The sequence below is a fragment of the Dreissena polymorpha genome, chromosome 9 (genome assembly GCF_020536995.1).
Source record: "Dreissena polymorpha isolate Duluth1 chromosome 9, UMN_Dpol_1.0, whole genome shotgun sequence".
NCBI lineage: Eukaryota > Metazoa > Mollusca > Bivalvia > Myida > Dreissenidae > Dreissena > Dreissena polymorpha.
The window spans coordinates 103,461,468-103,482,682 of record NC_068363.1 but is presented as its reverse complement, the minus strand read 5'-3'; the positions used below and the strand labels follow the sequence as shown (position 1 = coordinate 103,482,682).

Here is a 21,215-nt window from a genome sequence, read left to right as displayed (position 1 = left end):
GTATGTGAGAGGGTGGATATGTATGTGTGTATATATGAGTATATGTGTGGGTGTGTATATATATATGTATATGTGTATGTATGTACACATGTAGGTGTTTATTTGTGTACCTGTAATTATATGTGCAAGTATATGAGTGAATATGTACAAGTGTGAAGGAATGCGTATATATGTGTGCATATGTATGAACACAATACATTAGAATTTAACTTCATTTAAAAGATTGGAATTAAAATTATTATAAATAATTAATTATTAATCATTTCAATTTGTTTAAATGTTGATAAATATAGTCAATAAGAATTAGTGTTGAGATATTATAGTAATAGTGTTGACTACAAAATAGGAATTTTGAGTTTGTGAATATTATTTTTAGGTTGGTACAGTAAATATCTATATTATTATTATAGTAATTATTGTTATCATTAATATAGTTATTATTATTGATATAACAATATGATGTTATTGTAATACTTTTTATTATCAAATTCAATTTGGAAAATTACAATGGGCATGAATTTCTGATAAAGTATAAGAACCATACAACGAAATGTCATGTATATTATGTATTTTGGCGCAATTGTATATCGCATGGTAAAGTACGACGTCATGACGTCATTTCCTGTCATATTTGACGTTATAAAACATTTACTTTATTGGTGTATACGACAGTTATAACTATGTAGTGAATTCGTGTTTGTAAACTTTGATAAAGCCCGTTTGGGCGAAATATTAATAAAAGAGTGTTTTTACTATGTAATACTATATTGTAAACATTAAGTTTTCTGTAGCAAAACATGTAAATAACACATGATCAATCTCATTGCGCAAATTCACATAACAAACAAACATCAAAAGCATCCCGTACGCATGCTGGACATCAACAAGAAACAAACTAATCACTGAAACTATAACATCCATAAACTAATACTTAAAAAGAGTATTGTTAAATCATAAGTATTCGAGTATTATAGATATGCATATGAAGCAATTTTGCAGCAGCTGTATTCAACCGACATCCACAACTAACCAGTCACACCAAAACGAAAAAATAAAGTAATCGTATTAAAATAAAGAAAATAAGAATAACTTGTTAAATTAAACATTAGTTACATACCAAAATAAAAAATGATAGCCCTGACATTTAAACATACTAAGATTTCAATAAATATGCACGAAGAAATATATTCAGGAAGTGAGAGTCTAAAATATGATACACATAGCTTGCAATTAAAATTCACATTAAAAAAACAACAATATGAAGTAAAAGATGAAACAAAATTATCAAGAAAACTTAGCTGCTTCAGACTGAAATAAAAATACACCCTTTGACGTTCACGGTAAAGGAATCGGTTCGTGTTTAGATCCTATCTCGCATGGACTAAGCAAAGCGCTGAAGGCACTGAAGTTGTTCGCTATTGCATAATCTTAGACGCAACTCAGTTTTCAAAATTATGTTATAGCTTTTTATATCGCAAGTTTGAAATGACCACAAACCGTTCAAATTTATAAAGAGTGTGTCTTAAAGCACAGGTCGAGATGTGTGTGCACTGTTTATCGTCATATTTATGTTATAGAGATAACTTAGACAAAATAACAACAATATGTCTCTTTTTTCGCAATTGGTTGCTGCACTGGCAACCATCTTTAAAATTTTGGTTGCCTTGCTTAAGAATAACAAGCCTAGAATCATGTATATGGTGTGTTATGTGTATCTAATACTTTATCTATTTTCTTTAAATTATTGAGCAACAATTTTGCCAACGTGACAGACTTTTAATGCATCATGTCTTATTGTGAGCCGATATTGAATCATTTCCTAGGCATAATTAATCCCCAGTCACCAATTTGAATTCTAACCAACTTTTGAAATTGAGTTTCCTGGGCTTTAATCTACTGGCCCCAGGCTAACAGGCAGCCACTAAACATGTTAACTATTCATGATGTAAGATCTGACAGTGTATTAAACTCATTCAATTTGCAAGTCTGAAGACATTGAAGGTACATTTACACGTTTGGTAAATTGACAAAATTAAACAATTTAATAAATAGGAGAATTCTGTTGTTGTCGTTATATTTTTTCATACTACGATGATTGCTTATACATATAAATTATAAAATACATCTCTCATTATATGAGCAAGGATGGCCGAGTGGTCTTAACGATATACTTTTATTCCAGGGGTCAGTGGATCGAGCCCTGTTGAGGGTAACATTTTTTTGTTTCTTTAATTTTATTCATGTTTTTTTTAATTGAGCTTTTAAGATCCAATGTTTGCATTTATCAATATTAAGCATTTAATGATTAACTGTGAAAAGGTCCCTTTTAGATGTTTACTAAAATATTCCACAAGGTAAAAACTCATTGGTTGTTTATTTGATTTAAAAGTGATTTTGTTTATTTGCCATGTCAGCGAGGTTACTTCTAAATTATTATCACGTCTATCTTTTTTTCAAATCATAAATAAAAAAAGATAATTTAAGCTTCATTTTAGGAAAACAGGGCCTAATGCATGTGCATTAATTGTCATCCCAGTACCAGAGACTCTCTTTAAACGAAAAACACCATAAAATCATAAAGTGTTGTCCTTGATTAGCTTGTGCGTATTGCACAGGCTAATCAGTGTACACAGGCTAATCTTTTTTTACATGCATTAAGCCCCTTTTCCCTGAAAGCAGCCAATATGTACAGATTTGGATGATAAACACTAGACTGGCCAATGTCGTCGCATATGCTGTTAAACACTAGACTGGCCAATGTCGTCGCACAAGCTGTTAAACACTATTTATTACATACACACACTGGCTGTCGGCAGTATACCAGTGATTGAGTATAAACAGGCAGATGCGGTGGTTATTGTTCCCAGCGTAGTAAAGAGCAGACTGACTTGCAAAATTCCCTCTACATTAGTTGTCCGCTAACGCGAACAACTCAAAACCCGATCTGAAAATAAACTAAATATAGACTTAATCATTGCAACATTACGAACGCAAAAGCAATGTAACCAATTATTTAAACAAACACATGTTCATTAAGGGCGGACGAGCGGGTTTATCACCCATTTGTTCTCCTTGTCCATACCCTGTGCCTGTCAAATACACACCTCGAATGGCGACTCAAAAGATTTGCAAATCATAAACCCCAAAACGAGAAACCCGTGCGTTTTCGCGCTAAATCCCCCCCACACACACACACAAAAACGTGCATTTTTTCGCGCTAAACCTTCACCATAATCTCTCTTCTAAATCATATGAATGCAACCAATACAAAACCATATTTATCAAACCGAGAATAATTTTATTTTGACGTTGTAATCATTCATTGATAAAATATATAACCGGTTATAGTCCATAGCACACAGTCTTATTAATCAACTGAGAGCTGTTGCCACAGGCAAAACTAATGCATGCGCGCCGAAAAATCGTGAACATATTTCTGCGCAAGCCACAAAAGAGGGCGTATCGCGGAAAGCGCTAGGACATATATTTTTACATGTGTATCATTTTTGATCAATTAATTTCTCAAAAATAAATATATATGTATTATTTCATTGTTATTGCATCTATTCTGAATCTAGTCGTTTAGAAACATTATTTATTAATGTTTCACAATATCCCAATTATCATATGGATACGCACACATATTAAAACACAGCGTTCAAAAGATGTAAATTCTTCACATTTAAATCAATATATTTTTCCGGTAACAAGTCTTTTTATTACTTGGTTAACCATTAAAGAGGGGATTAGATTCAATGATATGATACCAAGTCATATAAAAGACTAGTATGACGAATTCGAATGCTTGTTGCTTTACATAATCAAGATCTAGATAATTGTTGAGATGTGTTTAATAGAAAATCGAGCTGTAATCATGAGCACGCACCATTGCCACGACGAGAATATCTTGTGTCTAATCCAGGGTGCAACGAAGTTTTCAGGGTTTACACATGGGCTGGACAGAATGTTAACACAACGTTAAACACGTTATTTTTTACAATGATCTCAAGTTATTGAAATACATTTGCATACATCTTAAGTGCATAAAAGACGGGTTTTCTTTGCAGTTTGTGCCGATATCTTAAGGTAAAAACATCCTTGAAGTCTAAAATCGGTGACAAAATTTCACGTTGCGTGATGCATAACCGTGTAGTATTTATCGATTTTTTAACACAGGCTTATTAAATAAAGTAATTCCGATACTAGTATATTTCACATTGCCATTTATAGCAGCATAAAAATCTGTTTTATATGTACTTGTTGAAATTTTGACGAAACTTTGTTAAAGACATTAATATTTGAAAAAAAAGCACCACATACCGTAACGTGTAATTGGGATCCGCGCAAAGTCACGTGAGCTTGCACCGTGTACTCGCACACATGCAAGAAACAAATGGATCACAATCGTGAATTATAATCATACTTAATTGTCCACTCATCCGAGTACTTCTAAGACTACAATAACTGTAAACATTACTCAAGAGATCTAGGCCGACCTATAAAAGGAAGAGAGTATGTACTAAAAATCATTCAGTTGTCAGTCGTTACAGATTTGAGGAGTATGAACATTGTGATGACGTTTGAAATGGATACGAGATCCCGATTCACTGGTTTTGCCTGCACGATTATGGTGTTGTTGCAGTGCAGTTTAAGTTACGGCAATACATGTAAGTTTTCAACTTTTTTTGGACATTAAGTGGTTCTGCAAATTCGATTTTCTTTCGCTTTTGAAATGCCTGTGAGAATAATGATGTTTTTGCTTGGGGAATATTAATTTAAACACATTATATTTGGTAGAAACAATCCGGCAACGTGTTTAAAACATAAGGCATTACATAAATGCGTCACACAATGTCCATGCTTCTCATGAACAGTCACTTCTATTTTGAATCGTCATGAGCTGGACAGGTCATTTTATGTGGGACTTTTTCGTTTAGTTTTTGAAAATTCTATGTTTGCTCACAGAGTTCTAGGTATGTTCTTTCCCGCATTTGTATTCAAAATCAAGGTTGTTTGACGACGCCAGAAATCGAATCATTTTAACAGTGCACGTTTGTGAAATTGTACAATAATAATATATATCAATACATTGATATATATATATATATATATATATATATATATATATAATATATAAGGAAAGGTTCGAAAGTGCATCTCCTTTTTCAGGAAAACAGTGTATTTGTTATCATACTAGTGTTTTTATAATAAAAAACCTATTAAAAAACTAACATTTTTTATTTTATCTTGGCTCAATATAATTTCAATATTTTAAAAACTTTAAACATGATGCGCTTACTGGTTTACTTACTTAACAATTAAAATAACTATTAGTAGCAAACTCCATTGTATATCTCAGTTCAATGAAAGCACAAATTTATATATTTGTAATGTCTACTGACTATTTGAACATTTACTTAAATGTAATATTTTTATAAAACATATACAACATTTTGGAAAATCACCAGAAACATCATATATCCCCATGACATTTTTAACATTCCTGGTAAACTATGCTAGAAAAAATCTTAATATTTTGTCGTTTCACAATGTTTACAGATCTTATAAACACCAACGAGGTAAATTTACTCCCAAGCAGGAAGTGATTTGCATTAATTTTAATAAACCAGGCGTCATGTGTCAAACTCTAAAACGGATCTATGTATTGGTTCTTTTTAAATTTTAAATTTACGGATAAATAACCTTTTGGTAAACCAATACCTTAGACGATACAGATGATGACACTATTTCAATATTTTAGGTTTTCTGGCGTCGTTTTTATACGCCCGTCTATGACGGGACGTATTATGGTATACCCCGCGTCCGTCTGTCCGTCCGTCCGTCTGTTAATGTCGTACGCTACGTCAAATATCCTTTGACAGATTTTCTTCAAATTTTAACACAATCTTAATATTGATAAACCCTGATCCCCTTTCGTTTTTGACGGAATTCTGAATTGTCGTTCCAGAGTTATGTGACTTTGTTCGTCAAAATTTCGTGATTTCATTGAATGTCCTACTGTAGCTCAAATATCCTTCGATGGATTTTTTTCAAATTTCAACACAATCTTAATAATGATTAACCCTGATCCCCTTTCGTTTTTGACGGAATTCTGAATTGTCGTTCCAGAGTTATGGGACTTTGTTCGTCAAAATTTCGTGATTTCATTGAATGTCCTACTGTAGCTCAAATATCCTTCGATGGATTTTTTTCAAATTTCAACACAATCTTAATATTGATAAACCCTGATCCCCTTTCGTTTTTGACGGAATTCTGAATTGTCGTTCCAGAGTTATGGGACTTTGTTCGTCAAAATTTCGTGATTTCATTGAATGTCCTACTGTAGCTCAAATATCCTTCGATGGATTTTTTTCAAATTTCAACACAATCTTAATATTGATAAACCCTGATCCCCTTTCGTTTTTGACGGAATTCTGAATTGTCGTTCCAGAGTTATGGGACTTTGTTCGTCAAAATTTCGTTATTTCATTGAATGTCCTACCGTAGCTCAAATATCCTTCGATGGATTTTTTTCAAATTTCAACACAATCTTAATATTGATAAACCCTGATCCCCTTTCGTTTTTGACGGAATTCTGAATTGTTGTTCCACAGTTATGGGACTTTGTTGAATGTCAAGGAGACGGCGCTCCATGCTCATGTACTTATAAAATAAACCATGTATTCAAATACAAATAAACTGAAGTAAAAAAATGATTCAAAGGGTTATTTATTACCTTACTACTTCATTGGCGAACGACGGGCGTATCATGCGCTCATGGCGCAGCTCTTTATTACAGATGCTATAGCATAATAAATTCATTTTAGTCAGTTCGTAAAGGCGACTTTGAATTATATATGCAATTCGCTTTACTGATCAACAGTTTTTTGTTAATCGTTATTCTTTTTTAATATTATAATAACTTCATATACATTTCCTGTGCAACATGTTTCAATCCTACCATCCCAATATTCGCTCACTTTTTAAGATTCCACGTCAGTCGTAATTTGGTAAACTTATTGATTCTTCCAACTGATTGAATACATTTATTGATGTAAACTAATTCCATCTAATTAGTCCTCATGTAAACAGTCACATTATTATAATTTACAGTTATAAACTAAATTTGGAAAATTTGATGTTAAAAGGAATTACAAATACACCCTTAACTACTTGCACTAAATTTCGAACAATGCATGTTTGTCCCATCGGATGTGTGTTAATTATACTGTTATTAAACAACTTCGTCTGTTTCAGCATGTCCCCAGTGTAACGATGCGACACAGCAAACGTTCCTGAACGGTCAGATACAGACTAAGAACCTGTACAATATCAGCCTTCCATCCAACCCGTCCTGTGCGGCCAACACTCAACCCGCGTCCCCATGCCGTCCAGGCGTTGTGTTGTGCGAGCGGATAACGGTCACAGTCTCATCGTCTGAGAAAAATAGGACAACAAACGGTACAGACACATTTTTGTTTAGTTTTTCTTTTGTTTGTATGTATACAAATGTTGCAGCGTTTATGCTAATCTTATCTATTTTTTGTCATCTATTAGTAAGAGGTATACTATTGACCCGGCATGGTCTGGGTATGATTTCGTGAAACCGTTAAACCTAAAGCTATTTTAGTATCTTCTTTCGAAAGCTGATATTAATTCACGAGTATGCATCATAATGATCATAATATACGGCCTCGGATGAGGTTAATAAGTGGGACCAACCCTATGTGTCCACCCTTTGGTAGGTAACCCATTTATGCCTAGTGGACTCTACCATCCTTCTATATTGGATCAATTTATTTCCAAAATTAGGGATGTCTAGTATATTTATTTCTATATTTAGAATATTTCTTACAGAAATTCCTTTAAGCAAACAACGCAGACCCTGATGAGACGCCGCATCATGCGGCGTCTCATCTGAGTATACGCTGTTTGCCAATGCCTTTTTTCTAGACGCTAGGCATAAATGGGTTAAAGAAAGCAGAAATCTGAAAATTGTAAAGGTTGGGATAAAACATTACGATATGCATTTAAATGTCTTAACTTTTATTAAACATGTTTTAACTTCATTTAGACCCTGAGAGCAGAAAGTATTTAATTTATTGACATTGTTAATGAGAAACATTTTCTTCAAAGTAAACACTAGTTTTGTTTATATTCAAGTCCATTGTTTGTAGAAATCAAGTTATTTTGTTTTAACATACACCTGTTGTATCATTAAGATTTGTGTTATCGAGTAAAATGTGCGATCGACGCCCACATAAGTTCAGATCAATAACGGATTAACCCATTTATGCCTAGTGGACTCTCCAATCCTTCTAAATTGGATCAATTTATTTCCAACATTAAGGGTGTCTAGTATATTTATTTCTATAGCTAGAATATTTCTTACAGAAATTTTTTCAGCACACAGCGAAGACCCTAATGAGACGCCGCATCATGAGACACCGCATGATGCGGCGTCTCATCTGGGTCTACGCTGTTTGCCAAGGCCTTTTTTCTAGACGCTAGTCATATATGGTATAAATCCATGCAAAAAAACATATCATGCTTATCAATTACATTTCGTTTCATAGTAAACTAGGCATCAATTCAAACAAATATCATATCATAAAATATATTCAGTTTCATGTTTTTAAAGATTAACATTTTCATGATATGGTCACAACGCGTTTTCTTACACGTTTGACTAAAATCGTAACTTTAACTTTCTGCACGTTTCATGTGGTTCTAAGATATGCCGGAAGAAGATAACCTGGCCTGCCATTTTGGGAAATTACAAAACTGTTAAATTATCAAACAAATGTAAATCCACGTGCTTTAAAAAAAGGTTTAAAATAAACGTGTGCCTTTACTATTGACTTGTATTGCATTGACTATTAGTCAAGTCACTCTGATTAGTGATAATACACGCTTCTTATGTATATCAAAATCTATGCAAATAAGTTTGTGTTCAACACCTTTGATTTAATATACTCGTATATTTCTACTAGAGATATTCATTTTAACTGCAAATTAGTTATTATATATTCTAAAATTTAATATTTGTGATCAGGATTTAAATTTAGTTAAATTGAGATAAATTTTTCAGATTTTCTTTCAAATTAAGTGATGTTCAATTGAAACTTGAAAGATGTAAAACATAACCAGTATACTATCAAAGTGGAAATAAATGGCGACCATACAGAGCCGATCCGAAAATACAGTTTCACATTTTTTGCGACAAATGTTTAATAGACCTATTTCCTTAGAAATGTTATGTCGTTGGGATGTGTTCGACATGACAAACGTTAAGAATTTCAGGTTTTCTGAACCATATTAATTTACCACGAATATTTGCATTTCCATTATGGTAAATATTAGTCGGTGTCAATTGGAAACTCTTTGGGCTCCGTGTTTGTTTGTAATCACCGTCAACGCATATGCGTCACGTGTCTTCCAAGATTAGCCTGTGCAGTCATCACGGGCTTATCATGGACTACACTTTCCTCTTAAAGTGTATTTTCATTAAGAAGAGACTTCCTTTTCACATACAAATTCAACAAACTCGTCAAATGTCGTCCACGAAAAGCCTGTGCAATGAATGAAATTTGGGATGATATTTTACGCAAATACATTAAGCTTCTTTTTCCCAAATCAAGACTCGTCGATACCACTAGTTGCATTGCCTAATTTATTGTCGCAATTGAATCTTTGCAGCAACGCACGAGACGAAAATAAGCTATACCGCACACAAATGCTCGGCAAACACGAGCATAAGCCTGTCCCCCCAGTGTCAGCCAATAGATGGGAATGTAACCCTTCTTGCCCCTCTGATGGATGGACAAACGGACATGATGATGTATAATGCAATTCTTCAAAGCATGACAAACACGACTGTTTCCGGCAAAGTTTGCTACAACACGTCTTTGGTCGGAAACTTCAACAGTACCGGACAAGCGATTGTACCATTAGGTCACGTAATTCTCTTCATGTCTCCGCTTTGGGTAGCCTCAACCCTTTGGTAAATGATTGTATGTAACTGATTGTTAGATTCATATCTACTCAAGTGTGAATCAAGAAACTAAGCTAAAAATGCATTATTGTAAAATAGTGTATTATTGTTTGTTCGTTTGCATTTATGTGTATTTATTCAACACATTATATATTTATAAATATTACCTTTTTGATCAATGTTTGAATTATGACCTAGTTTTGTTCTACTGCTTGATGTAAATACAATTTTGTTCAACCATTCTTATGGTTATCTTCTATTTGATACATAACTTACCCTGACAACGGTACGTTATAATGCTGTGTTACTGGTTTTGTCCATTGGACTATTCTGTTGTTGTTGTTGTTTTCGACCAAACAGAAAGTCAATAGTTACAATATCGATTAATACGATTATACTAAATATAGAGCAGAGCACGAACGGGCGTCGATAATAAGCGCACTGTCGATATCGCCAAAAAAATTAAAGAATGATTTGAAAAGCCAATTTATATTAAAGGGGCCTTTTCACAGATTTTGGCAAGTATTTAAGCTTGTCATTAAATCCTTTATATTGATAAATTTAAACATTGGACCTCAAAATATCCAGTAAAAAAACAAGAATACAATTTAAAAAATGAAAACAAAGTAACCTGCAACTGGGCTCGAACCACTGATCCCTGGAGTCCTGGAGTAAAATGTCTCCCGCCCAGACCACTCTACCATCCGTGCTCATGCTATGAACGGATGTATTTTTAAACTGATATAAGCAATCCTCGTAGTTTCCCTAAATATAACGACAACAACAGAACTTTCCAAATTATTCAATCGTTTCGCGTTGCAACGCTTAATAATTTACAGGTTTTCAAATCGTCAAAAGATGCATATAATGGATATTTTAGAGCATAGTAAATGTTCAGTATAACTATTTCCTCACAAATATCATAACTAAAACGAAAATGCCCGAGTCTGAAACACATTTTTTTTAATTTTGTCAATTTACCAAAACGTGAAAAGGCCCCTTTAACGAGTATAGCATGCATAAGTATGGGCGCGCAGTGATTTACAGTCATGTGCGTTTTGATATATGTATATTTAAATTACTATTTTTTATTTACTATTTTTTATTTATAAGTGAAACGGAATGCCATACACGTTTATTATAACTGTATTTGAACTTAAAATAATCCATTAAAACACAATATTAATTCACAGATAGGATACATAGTCCCGTGCCATCGTTTCGCGTTTTTGAAACACATATCGGCGCACTAATATAAAACATCCGCCATAACATCGATCTTTATGTCTCCGTCCTTAATAACACACGCACTCGATAATCAGTTATAAATAATATACAGAAAAAATTATGGTATTTAGAAATGTTTCATTTTAACTGGTTAACCAGGGATGACATTTTCCGCCTTAACTTGAATTTTCGTTAGAAGAAACTTTCTTTAAACGAGACATTACATAAAAGCGGAAATTGATCTCCCTAACAAGCCTGTGAAGACTGTACATGCTTATCTGGGATGATACGTAAAGCACATGTATTAAGTCCAGTTTTCCCATAACGCGACTCAAATAGCGCATGCGCCTGTTCTACAACCATGCTCAAACCTACCATATATGTAAAATGACGTTAAACGTATTGATATAAAAAGTAAAAATAAAAATTTTCTTCAACTGTTACATATAAATGATTATCGCGAACGTTTTATCACAGAGTACACACGTTTACCATTTTCAGGTATACAATCATTCAAAATCTCCTGTTTTCATTACCAGTTTTTAAATATCTTTACGTAAACATATAGGTGTCTTTTGCATGCATGTTTTCACTTTATCCAAATATGGATGACTTATCACCATTAATTCCAAAATCGGATGACTTTTCACCATTAATTCCAAAATCGGATGACTTATCACCATAAATTCCAAAATCGGATTACTTGTCACCATAAATTCCAAAATCGAATCTATTCATCTATGCCATGCAATTACGAAATATATCATAGTTTAAACCTCCGGTGTACATCATGAACAGCTAGATCCATTTTGACACCGTTTGATGACAGAACTGTAGTCAAAGTAACGTTTCCAAAATCACCAAAAATATTTAAGGTTTAACATTAACTTCTAAACAGTCTAAAACGAAAAATTACTGACTTTTTCTAACTATCCTCATATCCAAATATATTCGTTATTCAATATACCAATGCAAGCCGTTAGAGAAAAGCTGTAAACGTGAAAGAATAGACAACACTCCCCATGAATGTATTACTCTCAGCAGTTCACAACAGACCTACCTTGAGGAGGATTTCTGTATCGTTGTCCCTTATTTCCCCAAACGGACAGACCAGTCAAGGAAATGATGCTTATGCTGATGATACCAGATATAATACAAAATTGTTATCAAATTGATTATGATAATATGTTAAAAATACGTTTTGGCTATTTGATGTAATTTTGTAAAAGTCTAAGTTTGTGTTTGGTTTTGTCTGCATTTGCGTTAATAATATTTCAAGATGTTTGCCATGGCCAATCAATGGGATAAACTGATGGCATAAATATTTTTGTTAAAAAAACTGATAACGTTTAAAATTCATTTTTCATTATCTTGTGGATACCCCTGTATGTACTAGATAATGAGGACAAACAATATGTTATTTTGATAATTTTAAGGAAAATAAGGAGGAAAGAAGATGTAAATCAGTTATCGTTGGGTTTCCAGATTACTTTCCGATGACCAAAAGACACGTCGATGTAAACGCCCACGATTTCTTGAAACGTTTACAAAACGTGACTAGCACACAACAATCGAAGAAATGTATTTCATGTCAATGTACTCTACGCAATGAATTGTTTAACAAAGTAACCAAAAGTTAAACCTTCACTTCCTTCTCTGCTTAAACGATACACCAGATTTATTATTCACACAATCTGCACACAATAGATATCTTCATTGAAGAAGCCCCTTTAACATTATGACACATTATATATATATATATATATATATATATATATATATATATATATATATATATATATATATATAATACCTATAACGAAAGTATGATATAATACATATTTAATATGTATTATATCATACTTTCGTTATATAATTTATGGATGTATGGTAAGACAATATATTTATAGATCCAAAGTAGTTTTCCACAGCACTCCTGTACTATAAGGATTTATGCTATATTTAGCTAGGTTTTTTCATATATATATTCTTTATTGATTTGTTGGAAATTCGATAAGAAATTCCGATCTTTTCCTATGTAAATAGCGCTTACTAACCAAATATTTTATTCTACATTGATATTACTTTGACTCTTTTTACATAATTTAACAAAATCAGTCAGTACACCGATTGCTAAAAGTTCGAGAATCGTTATTTAAATACAATTTTATTGAGACAAAATTATTAATCTGAAAAACCATTCCCAAAGGATCGAACAGCATGAGTGACGCACAGTCTTTAATTCAGAACCAAAACGACGGCAACATCGGCGATGTCTATCAGAGCGTTGTCGTCGATATAAATAGACAGCATACGGTAGTAGATCAAGAGCACTTTGAGATCAAGAAAGACAGAAGACCGGGACCAACGTGCTCATTCTTACCGGTTGTAAACACCACACTGATTGTTATTTTGACTTCGATGGTGATATATGTCATCGTACGTTTAAATCACAGTGGCGCAGTTGGCATTGATGCAGAGGTTCGTGGAAAGCTAGACATTGTAAAAGTGAGTTAAATTTGTTATTTCTTTCTTCAACCGATATCTTCATAGGACTCTGATACAATTGCCACCACTTATATTATTATTTAGTTTCCGCAATTGTTTTTGTTTTGGTAAATATCAAAACCATGGTAATTGTAGACTAAAATTCAATTCACACAATGTGACTTGCACGGTGTCATTAATTGTCGTTCGTTTAATAATGGAACCAGTTAAATATATAAGCGGATGGTGTTTAACTGATTTTCGCTGTGGCAATTGTTTGTCAAGATGTATGCCTTATATAAAAATAATTGCTATAATGTGTTTAAATGTTCTAAATATTTAATTAATATACACGAAATGTTGTTACAACATAATTAACACACCTTACTTTTCTTCCACAGGTTGATCCTGGTGTTCACCAGGCCTCGCACCAAGCTCTTACAGGTTATACATTATTATTAGCCTTCGATTCCGTTTGGAACTGATAAGCGCAACACAAAAATAAGTTTTGACAAAATAAATGATATATAATAAAGATTTCGTTTAATATATGAATATTTAAAAATACGAAATAGTGAATAACATTTTCTGTCTTATAATAATTAATGAAGAATCTGGAATAATTATTACAAAATAACCCGTGTAAAAAACCCTGTCCGAACAAGACACGCAATATATTTTACACCACATTTAGTGAGTCTTACTTATATTTTAAAACAAAACAGAATTTAAGTTAATCGTTTAATGTCAGAAAAGTCAACTAGTTTAAACATTTATCTTTAAATACAGTAAATCATCGGTAGTAAGTTTAAATAAATAAACTTTAATAGTGTTCGTTTATTTATTTATTCTTAGTTGAAAATAACATTTACGAAAGTTTATTCGGTGCATAATATCAAATCATATTATGAAACTGTTACGAAATGTCATAAAAAACCAGTACTTCAGGCTAATTGAACACATAACCAGGATGTTTCAGTATCTTTCGTATTGTATTCACATGTTTGTAACACTTCGCAGATGATACCTTACCCACTTCAAAACAGGAAGATATACACGACGTGTTTGAGTTGGACCAAAATAAGTTGAAGAGTAAGTTAACTGTTTCATTTTTTTAGATATGTGTTAAGAACTGGTTAGTCAAAAGTACAACAATAGATTTACTTAACAAATTAGCTAGGCTTTAGTTTGCGGCTTTAAAGGGATCTTTTCACGGTTTGGTAAATTGACAAAATTGAAAAAAGTTGTTTCAGATTCGCAAATTTTCGTTTTAGTTATGATATTTGTGAGGAAACAGTATTATTTGAACATTTACCATAGTCCAATATAGCCATTATATGTATCTTTTGACGATTTGAAAACCTAACAATTATAAAGCGTTGCAACGCGAAACGATTGAATAATTTGGAGAGTTCTGTTGTTGTCGTTTAAATTTAGGAAACTACGAAGATTGCTTATATGAGGCATATAATACATAAACTGTGTATACCTGGTGGAATAGCCGAGAGGACTCATGCGTTTTTACTTTAGACTAAGTCCAGGACTCCGGGGGTCACTGGTTCGAGCCCTGGTACCGGCTACATTTATTTCCTTTTTTAATTTTATTCTTGATTTTTTTACTGGAGTCCTTAAGATCCAATGTTTACATTTATCAATATAAAGCATTTAATGACAAACTTCAAAATATGCCAAAATCTGTGAAAAGGCCCCTTTAAAGACAAAATCACGGTTTGTTTGTGTGACCGAAATCCGCGAATATATCATGTGTATGTTGTTAATAAATGAAACGTTCTGAACACCCAATAATTGTTTTCATGAAAAGATAATTCAAATTGCTTAAAACCTTATTATTAAATAGTTTGAAATATAAAAATAATACAAATTGAGTATCATCTTTTACAAGAATAAACCAAACCATTTGCTTGACACAAATCATGTTGTATGACTAAAATCCGCAAATATATCATTGGTATAATATAACGTTCTAAACGCTCTATAATTGCTTTCATAAAAAGATAATTCAAATTGCTGAAATCTTTTTTTATTTAATATTGTGAAATAGAAAGATATTTAAAATTAAGCATCATATTTTATTGGAATAAACCACACCATTTGCATTGACACTTCATTTTACTAAAGTTAACATTTTGTCATTTCAGATTTGGGATTTGTCCGGTGGATAAGGACCGAGGATTCTAAATCGATAACCCCCAGTGAAAATGACTCTTGCGTTGAAATTTCACATCCGGGTCTGTATGCCGTATTTTCCCAAATAACGTTCAGGCTCGATAAATTATCGCCGGATCGCGTTAGTCACAGCATTATAGTCAAACGTAATGAGACTGATGAATCGACGACCCAGATACGTTTGCTGGACATACCCCAGATGAGAGTTGGCACCCATTGGTTTTTTATGCCTAGTAATATTAATGTGGTTATAAGTGTCAAACCGAGGGAAAAAGTGTGTGTAATGGTATACCCAGCTGATATGGTCTATGTATCTGCTGTCCATAATATTCTCACGGTTGTAAGACTTAACGCACTAACAGTTTAAATCAATGTAAAAAATATATTTTTTCCATTCTCCTGATTCAGTATTACCAGTGCGTTTATATTTAAATCATGTTTTAGCCAAATAACATATCAGCATGCAAGAAGCTAAATTGCTGTCGTTTTAAGCTAATAAACATATCTTATACTCGACTTGTATTCCAAGTTCTTCGAGAACGTTGTAAAGGATTGGTCTCATGCCCATGTTTTCACCACCGGAAGGAGGAGCACTTTTTAAGCAAACTGCCCTTACTATCTGTCTATACGTTTAGACTAAAAGGATGTAGAATTAATAAGCTGTTCCATAGCTTAAACAGGATTGCAGTGTAGGTTGAACTTGCGGTTATTTTGTTTATTAAATAACTAATTGTGTAGCATATATTGGCATGAAGTACATTTCTTTGACTGTTGTTTGCTACTTTAAGTCGTAATATATACATGAAATAAATGTTCAAATGAGGAAATATGTTAACATGAAATCATGTCATTTTTCCTTATAATCTTTTGTAAGAAACCATTACCCACTTTGTGTAACCATTGCAATGAATTGTGGGCATTCAAATCGACGTGTTTTGTGGTCATCGGAAAGTAATCTGGATAACTAGTTACCTCGTGTTTCCTCCTTATGTTCCTTAAATTACTCAAAATAACATTTAAAGGGGCCTTCCGTGTATGTATATATTGTGTATAGACTGTGTGAATAATGAAAGAGTTTGAAAATTAAATTTACAGCGAATATTTTCTTCAATCATCTTACATACAGATGTGTTCGACGTTTTATCTTGCTTTGTATGATATGATTTACATGTATACAGTTTCAGTATTCACGACGTTTTGTCTTGCTTTGTATGATATGATTTACATGTATACAGTTTCAGTATTCACGACGTTTTGTCTTGCTTTGTATGATATGATTTACATGTAAACAGTTTCAGTATTCACGACGTTTTATCATGCTTTGTATGATATGATTTACATGTATACAGTTTCAGTATTCACGACGTTTTATCATGCTTTGTATGATATGATTTCATACAGTTTAAGTAATCACGACTTTTTATCTTGCTTTGTACGGTGTGATTCCATACGGTTTCAGTATTCATGAAGTTTTATCAATCTTTTTACGATATGATTCCATACAGTTTCAATATTCACGGAATCTTGTTAAACAGTCAGTGGTGAAAAAAGTGTGCGATCTTTTCGAATATTATTGTTTTCAATTGCTATCTATTTTTAGCAATATGGGATTCCTTGCACGAGTGTATGACGTAGATACTGTGACCAACGCGATCTTGCGATGATGTTGCAGACTGAAAATTATTGGGAAAAATGCGCCATAAAGAACGGAATATGAAATTTCAAACGCATAATCGCGTTGATAACGGCACCTACGTAAACGGCCATACCAAAGTCCTACTTATATCCTAGCTAATGAAAGGAAACTTATATTGATAAAATAGATGGCCATTGAAAAGTATTATGCACGCTAAGATGGTAAAGATGAATGGTTTACAAGAGTTTGTGAATACTATTTGGCCATGTATCATGTCTATATGGGTGGGTGTACCACTTAATATTATAATTATAGTTAATTGCTGAAAATAATAATTGCATCATTGTTTTCCTACATGAATTTGTGTTTTTGTATACATCACATACCAGTATTGTCGCAATGAAAACACAATTTAATAGAACAATAAAAAACGTCTGCTCAAACGTTTGGCCCATCGTCAAACGTCAAACAAAATGCAATGAATCTTTGGTATATTTATGTCTCTCAACTTGCGCTCATGGATTTTAAAATAATGTGCCTAAATGTGTGTAAGAGTTTCGAACTAAATCACTAATGTTTGTCCATGTAGATTTTTGTTTAAAGTTTCAGTTTTTATTTGATAAAATTATGCCTGGTAATTAAATTGAACTTTTTGTTTTATAGTCGACAACTTGTTAAACTGTTTGTAACTGTAATTAATTTTACACAAGCTGTGTTTGCTTTATCAGAGACGTAGATATATCTGCGTCTCTGGCTTTATTAAAGTGTACACCCATGTGAAACGGCTTGCCTGAGGCATGCGCAGAGATTGGTCTGTTCGCGGAGCATTTGACAACGATCAAGAATTGTGCATATCAGCTTAAAACTGTTTGTGCTGGGCTGTAAAGATTTAGGATCAAAATATAAACATTTAAAATAGTAAAACAGTGCAGCAAAGAGTTTCCTTTCCAAACCAACACTAATTTATATCTCTGTCAGGATATAGAATATCAGGATGCAGAATCAACAGGATTACACAAGGGCTGGACAGAATGTAAACACACAAACAGAACTTTATTTTTGCAAATATCTCAAGTTATTTAAATCCATTTGCAAAAAGGGCATAAAAGATTTTCTTGCAGATTGTGCCGATATCTGACTTAATGTATAAGAGTAAATCCTTGAATACGACTGAAATCGGTGACTAAATTTCACGTTGCATGAAGCATAACCGTATAAATGCAGTATATAATTTTTTAACAAGAAAACATGCTTATTAAATAAAGTAATTCTTATGTAGTTCACATTACCATAAGCAGCATAAAAATCTGTTTTTTATGCACTTAAAATTCTTGAGAAAAATTGTTTTTAAAAGTAATTTGAGAAAAGCACCACTTACCGATTCACACAAAGACACGTACTCCTGCATCCTGATATTTTGTGCGACATCTATCTGTCAATCTTAATGCTGATCGAGGTTAAATTCAAGCATGGTACATTTTATTGAAGTTCGTGTTATGTCCGCTTTAAATCACTGCAACGTCATTTTTAGTGTGAGCGTTAGCTCACACTAATGTTACAGACCATATTTTGCAAATCAGTATGTGCTTAGAAGCCTTAGGTACGGTATGGAAAGACAACCACTGCCGGTTGCAGCAGACGACAAATGCTATATAGAGCGTCTGCTAGGAAAGATAACCAACACATTTGCCTGTAAATACTTCACCACTGGTACACTGCAGAGGGTTTATATGACTAAGTGTTTAACAGCTTGTAAGACGAGATAGTCTAGTGTTTATCATTGAAATCTGTACATATTGGCTGCTTTCAGGGAAAACGGGGCTAATCAAGAACGACATTTTACAACAGCGAACTCATACAGTGCCTTCAGCGCTTTAATTACGTTATGCCATATATGTGCCTTGTCTCGCGCTGTATTTTTCCTGCTCTTTGAACGGAAGTTTCACTGTGTTTATGTTGAAACAAAGGTGTGCAATTACATAAGAAAGACTCTTACAAATTAGAATAGATTGTGTGTGAATATATTTTTTACAATTGAAATATCAAAATGTTTTATTATCATAAATTGTAATGAACCATGAGCATGTTTCTTTTAAAGAGTTAACCTTCCAACGTTAATCGAGTCGTCTACTTGTTGTCAGCGAATTTTTGCGGCAAACTAATGTTAACAACTTTTTGCACAACCATATGCATAAGCGTATTAACAAAATTAAACAATTTAGCATTCTATCAAATATAATTATTTGAATAATTATACCCTTTAGATTGTGTAATGAATGCCATTTTTAGCAATTTACTTATTTAACTTTTGTAACAAATAACGTGTGCCTTTAATTAAAAAGCTTAAAATATTTAACATCAAAAGTCAAAAGTTCTCAAAAAGTGTAATGCCTGTCAACACGACATATACCCATTTAAAACGGAATAACTGAGGCCTTCGGTGTAGCAGTGCGATTTTAAATGTAAAACGCTTAACGATTATTTTTCAAGCATAGTTGTGGTTAACATGACCTTAAGGATTCATTGTGGTCAGGGATTTCTGCACACGTGTTCATTTTTCCGCTATTGGTAAATACAGATGACTATTTGTCGTTGATAATAGTTCTGCGAGAGATAACATGTTAGGGACAAAAACATACACCTTGTATGTTTGGGATTCTATTAAATTGGGTTTCTATGATTGCAATAGCTTTTTCTCGTGAGTAAACAACACACGACTATGAATTAGAAAAGCAAAAATTAAACTGTTAAAAAATAACTTACATCTTGCTTTTGTTGTTGTTTTGATCGTGTATTATAGTAGCAGCTGCAGGTCCATTTTAAAGTAACACTCCTCCTAATTCGGATCAACACTACTTAATTAATTGAGTCGTGTTCTGAGAAAACTGGGCTTAATGCAACTGCGTAAAGTGTCGTCCCAGGTGAGCCTGTGCAGTCCGCACAGGCTAATCAGGGACGACACTTTCCGCTCTTATGGTACTTTTAGTTTCAATGAAGTCCCTCCTTACTGAAAATCAAGTTTATGCGGAAAGTGTCGTCCCTGATTAGCCTATGCGGATTGCACAGGCTAATCTGGGACGACATTTTTCGCACATGCATTAAGCCCAGTTTTCTCAGAACGCGGCTCAATTAATGCTCAAAATTTCGTGACGTTCTTCTCTGCATAGTGCATGAAACGCTCCCTAAATGTTATTCGTTTTGAAGAAAAAAATTGAAGAAGTGCATGTAGCAGAGTAAGGTACTAAAGTATATAAGGATAACTTGTACGGTCGTGTTCAATGAAACAGCGTCTTTATTGGCGCAGTAGAGCGTTTGCTTAAGAATCGGAATGTCGGGTTACATTTTGACCGGGGAATTTTCTAGTTGTGCTACAAATACTATAGGGTAAACATACTTATTTAAATAAATTGGAATTCTAAAACTCTTGAAACATGATCAGAATAGAAATTTTTGAAGGCACTTGTCTATTTGCTTATACACTATCAGACAATACATACAAGATGATATAAAGATTAATTGAGTTACGCAGAGACGTAGATTATCTACGTCTCTGAGTTACGCTTGTGTCAACGCGTTTTAAACATATTGGTAAAATATTAGTGTGGTTTAGCCTAATAGAACAATGCGGTGGTATTTGGATCTTAATCGGTAAACGTTTAGCTAATAAGCTTTTTGTATGATATT

The 21,215-nt window shown here is 33.1% G+C and overlaps 2 protein-coding genes across 2 annotated transcripts; both read left to right on the top strand.

Moving 5' to 3' along the window:
* Positions 1-4,469: 4,469 nt before the first annotated feature.
* LOC127846647 (uncharacterized) lies at positions 4,470-10,236 on the top strand. Its single transcript, XM_052378083.1, has 3 exons — positions 4,470-4,667; positions 7,258-7,461; positions 9,700-10,236. The coding sequence occupies exons 1-3, from the start codon at positions 4,562-4,564 to the stop codon at positions 10,005-10,007; spliced, it is 618 nt and encodes a 205-aa protein (XP_052234043.1). The 5' UTR covers positions 4,470-4,561; the 3' UTR covers positions 10,008-10,236.
* Positions 10,237-13,311: 3,075 nt separating this feature from the next.
* On the top strand, positions 13,312-18,100 carry LOC127845262 (uncharacterized). Its single transcript, XM_052376084.1, has 4 exons — positions 13,312-13,729; positions 14,110-14,152; positions 14,729-14,800; positions 15,868-18,100. Exons 1-4 carry the CDS (start codon positions 13,442-13,444, stop codon positions 16,260-16,262), a joined length of 798 nt encoding a protein of 265 aa, XP_052232044.1. The 5' UTR covers positions 13,312-13,441; the 3' UTR covers positions 16,263-18,100.
* Positions 18,101-21,215: the final 3,115 nt, after the last annotated feature.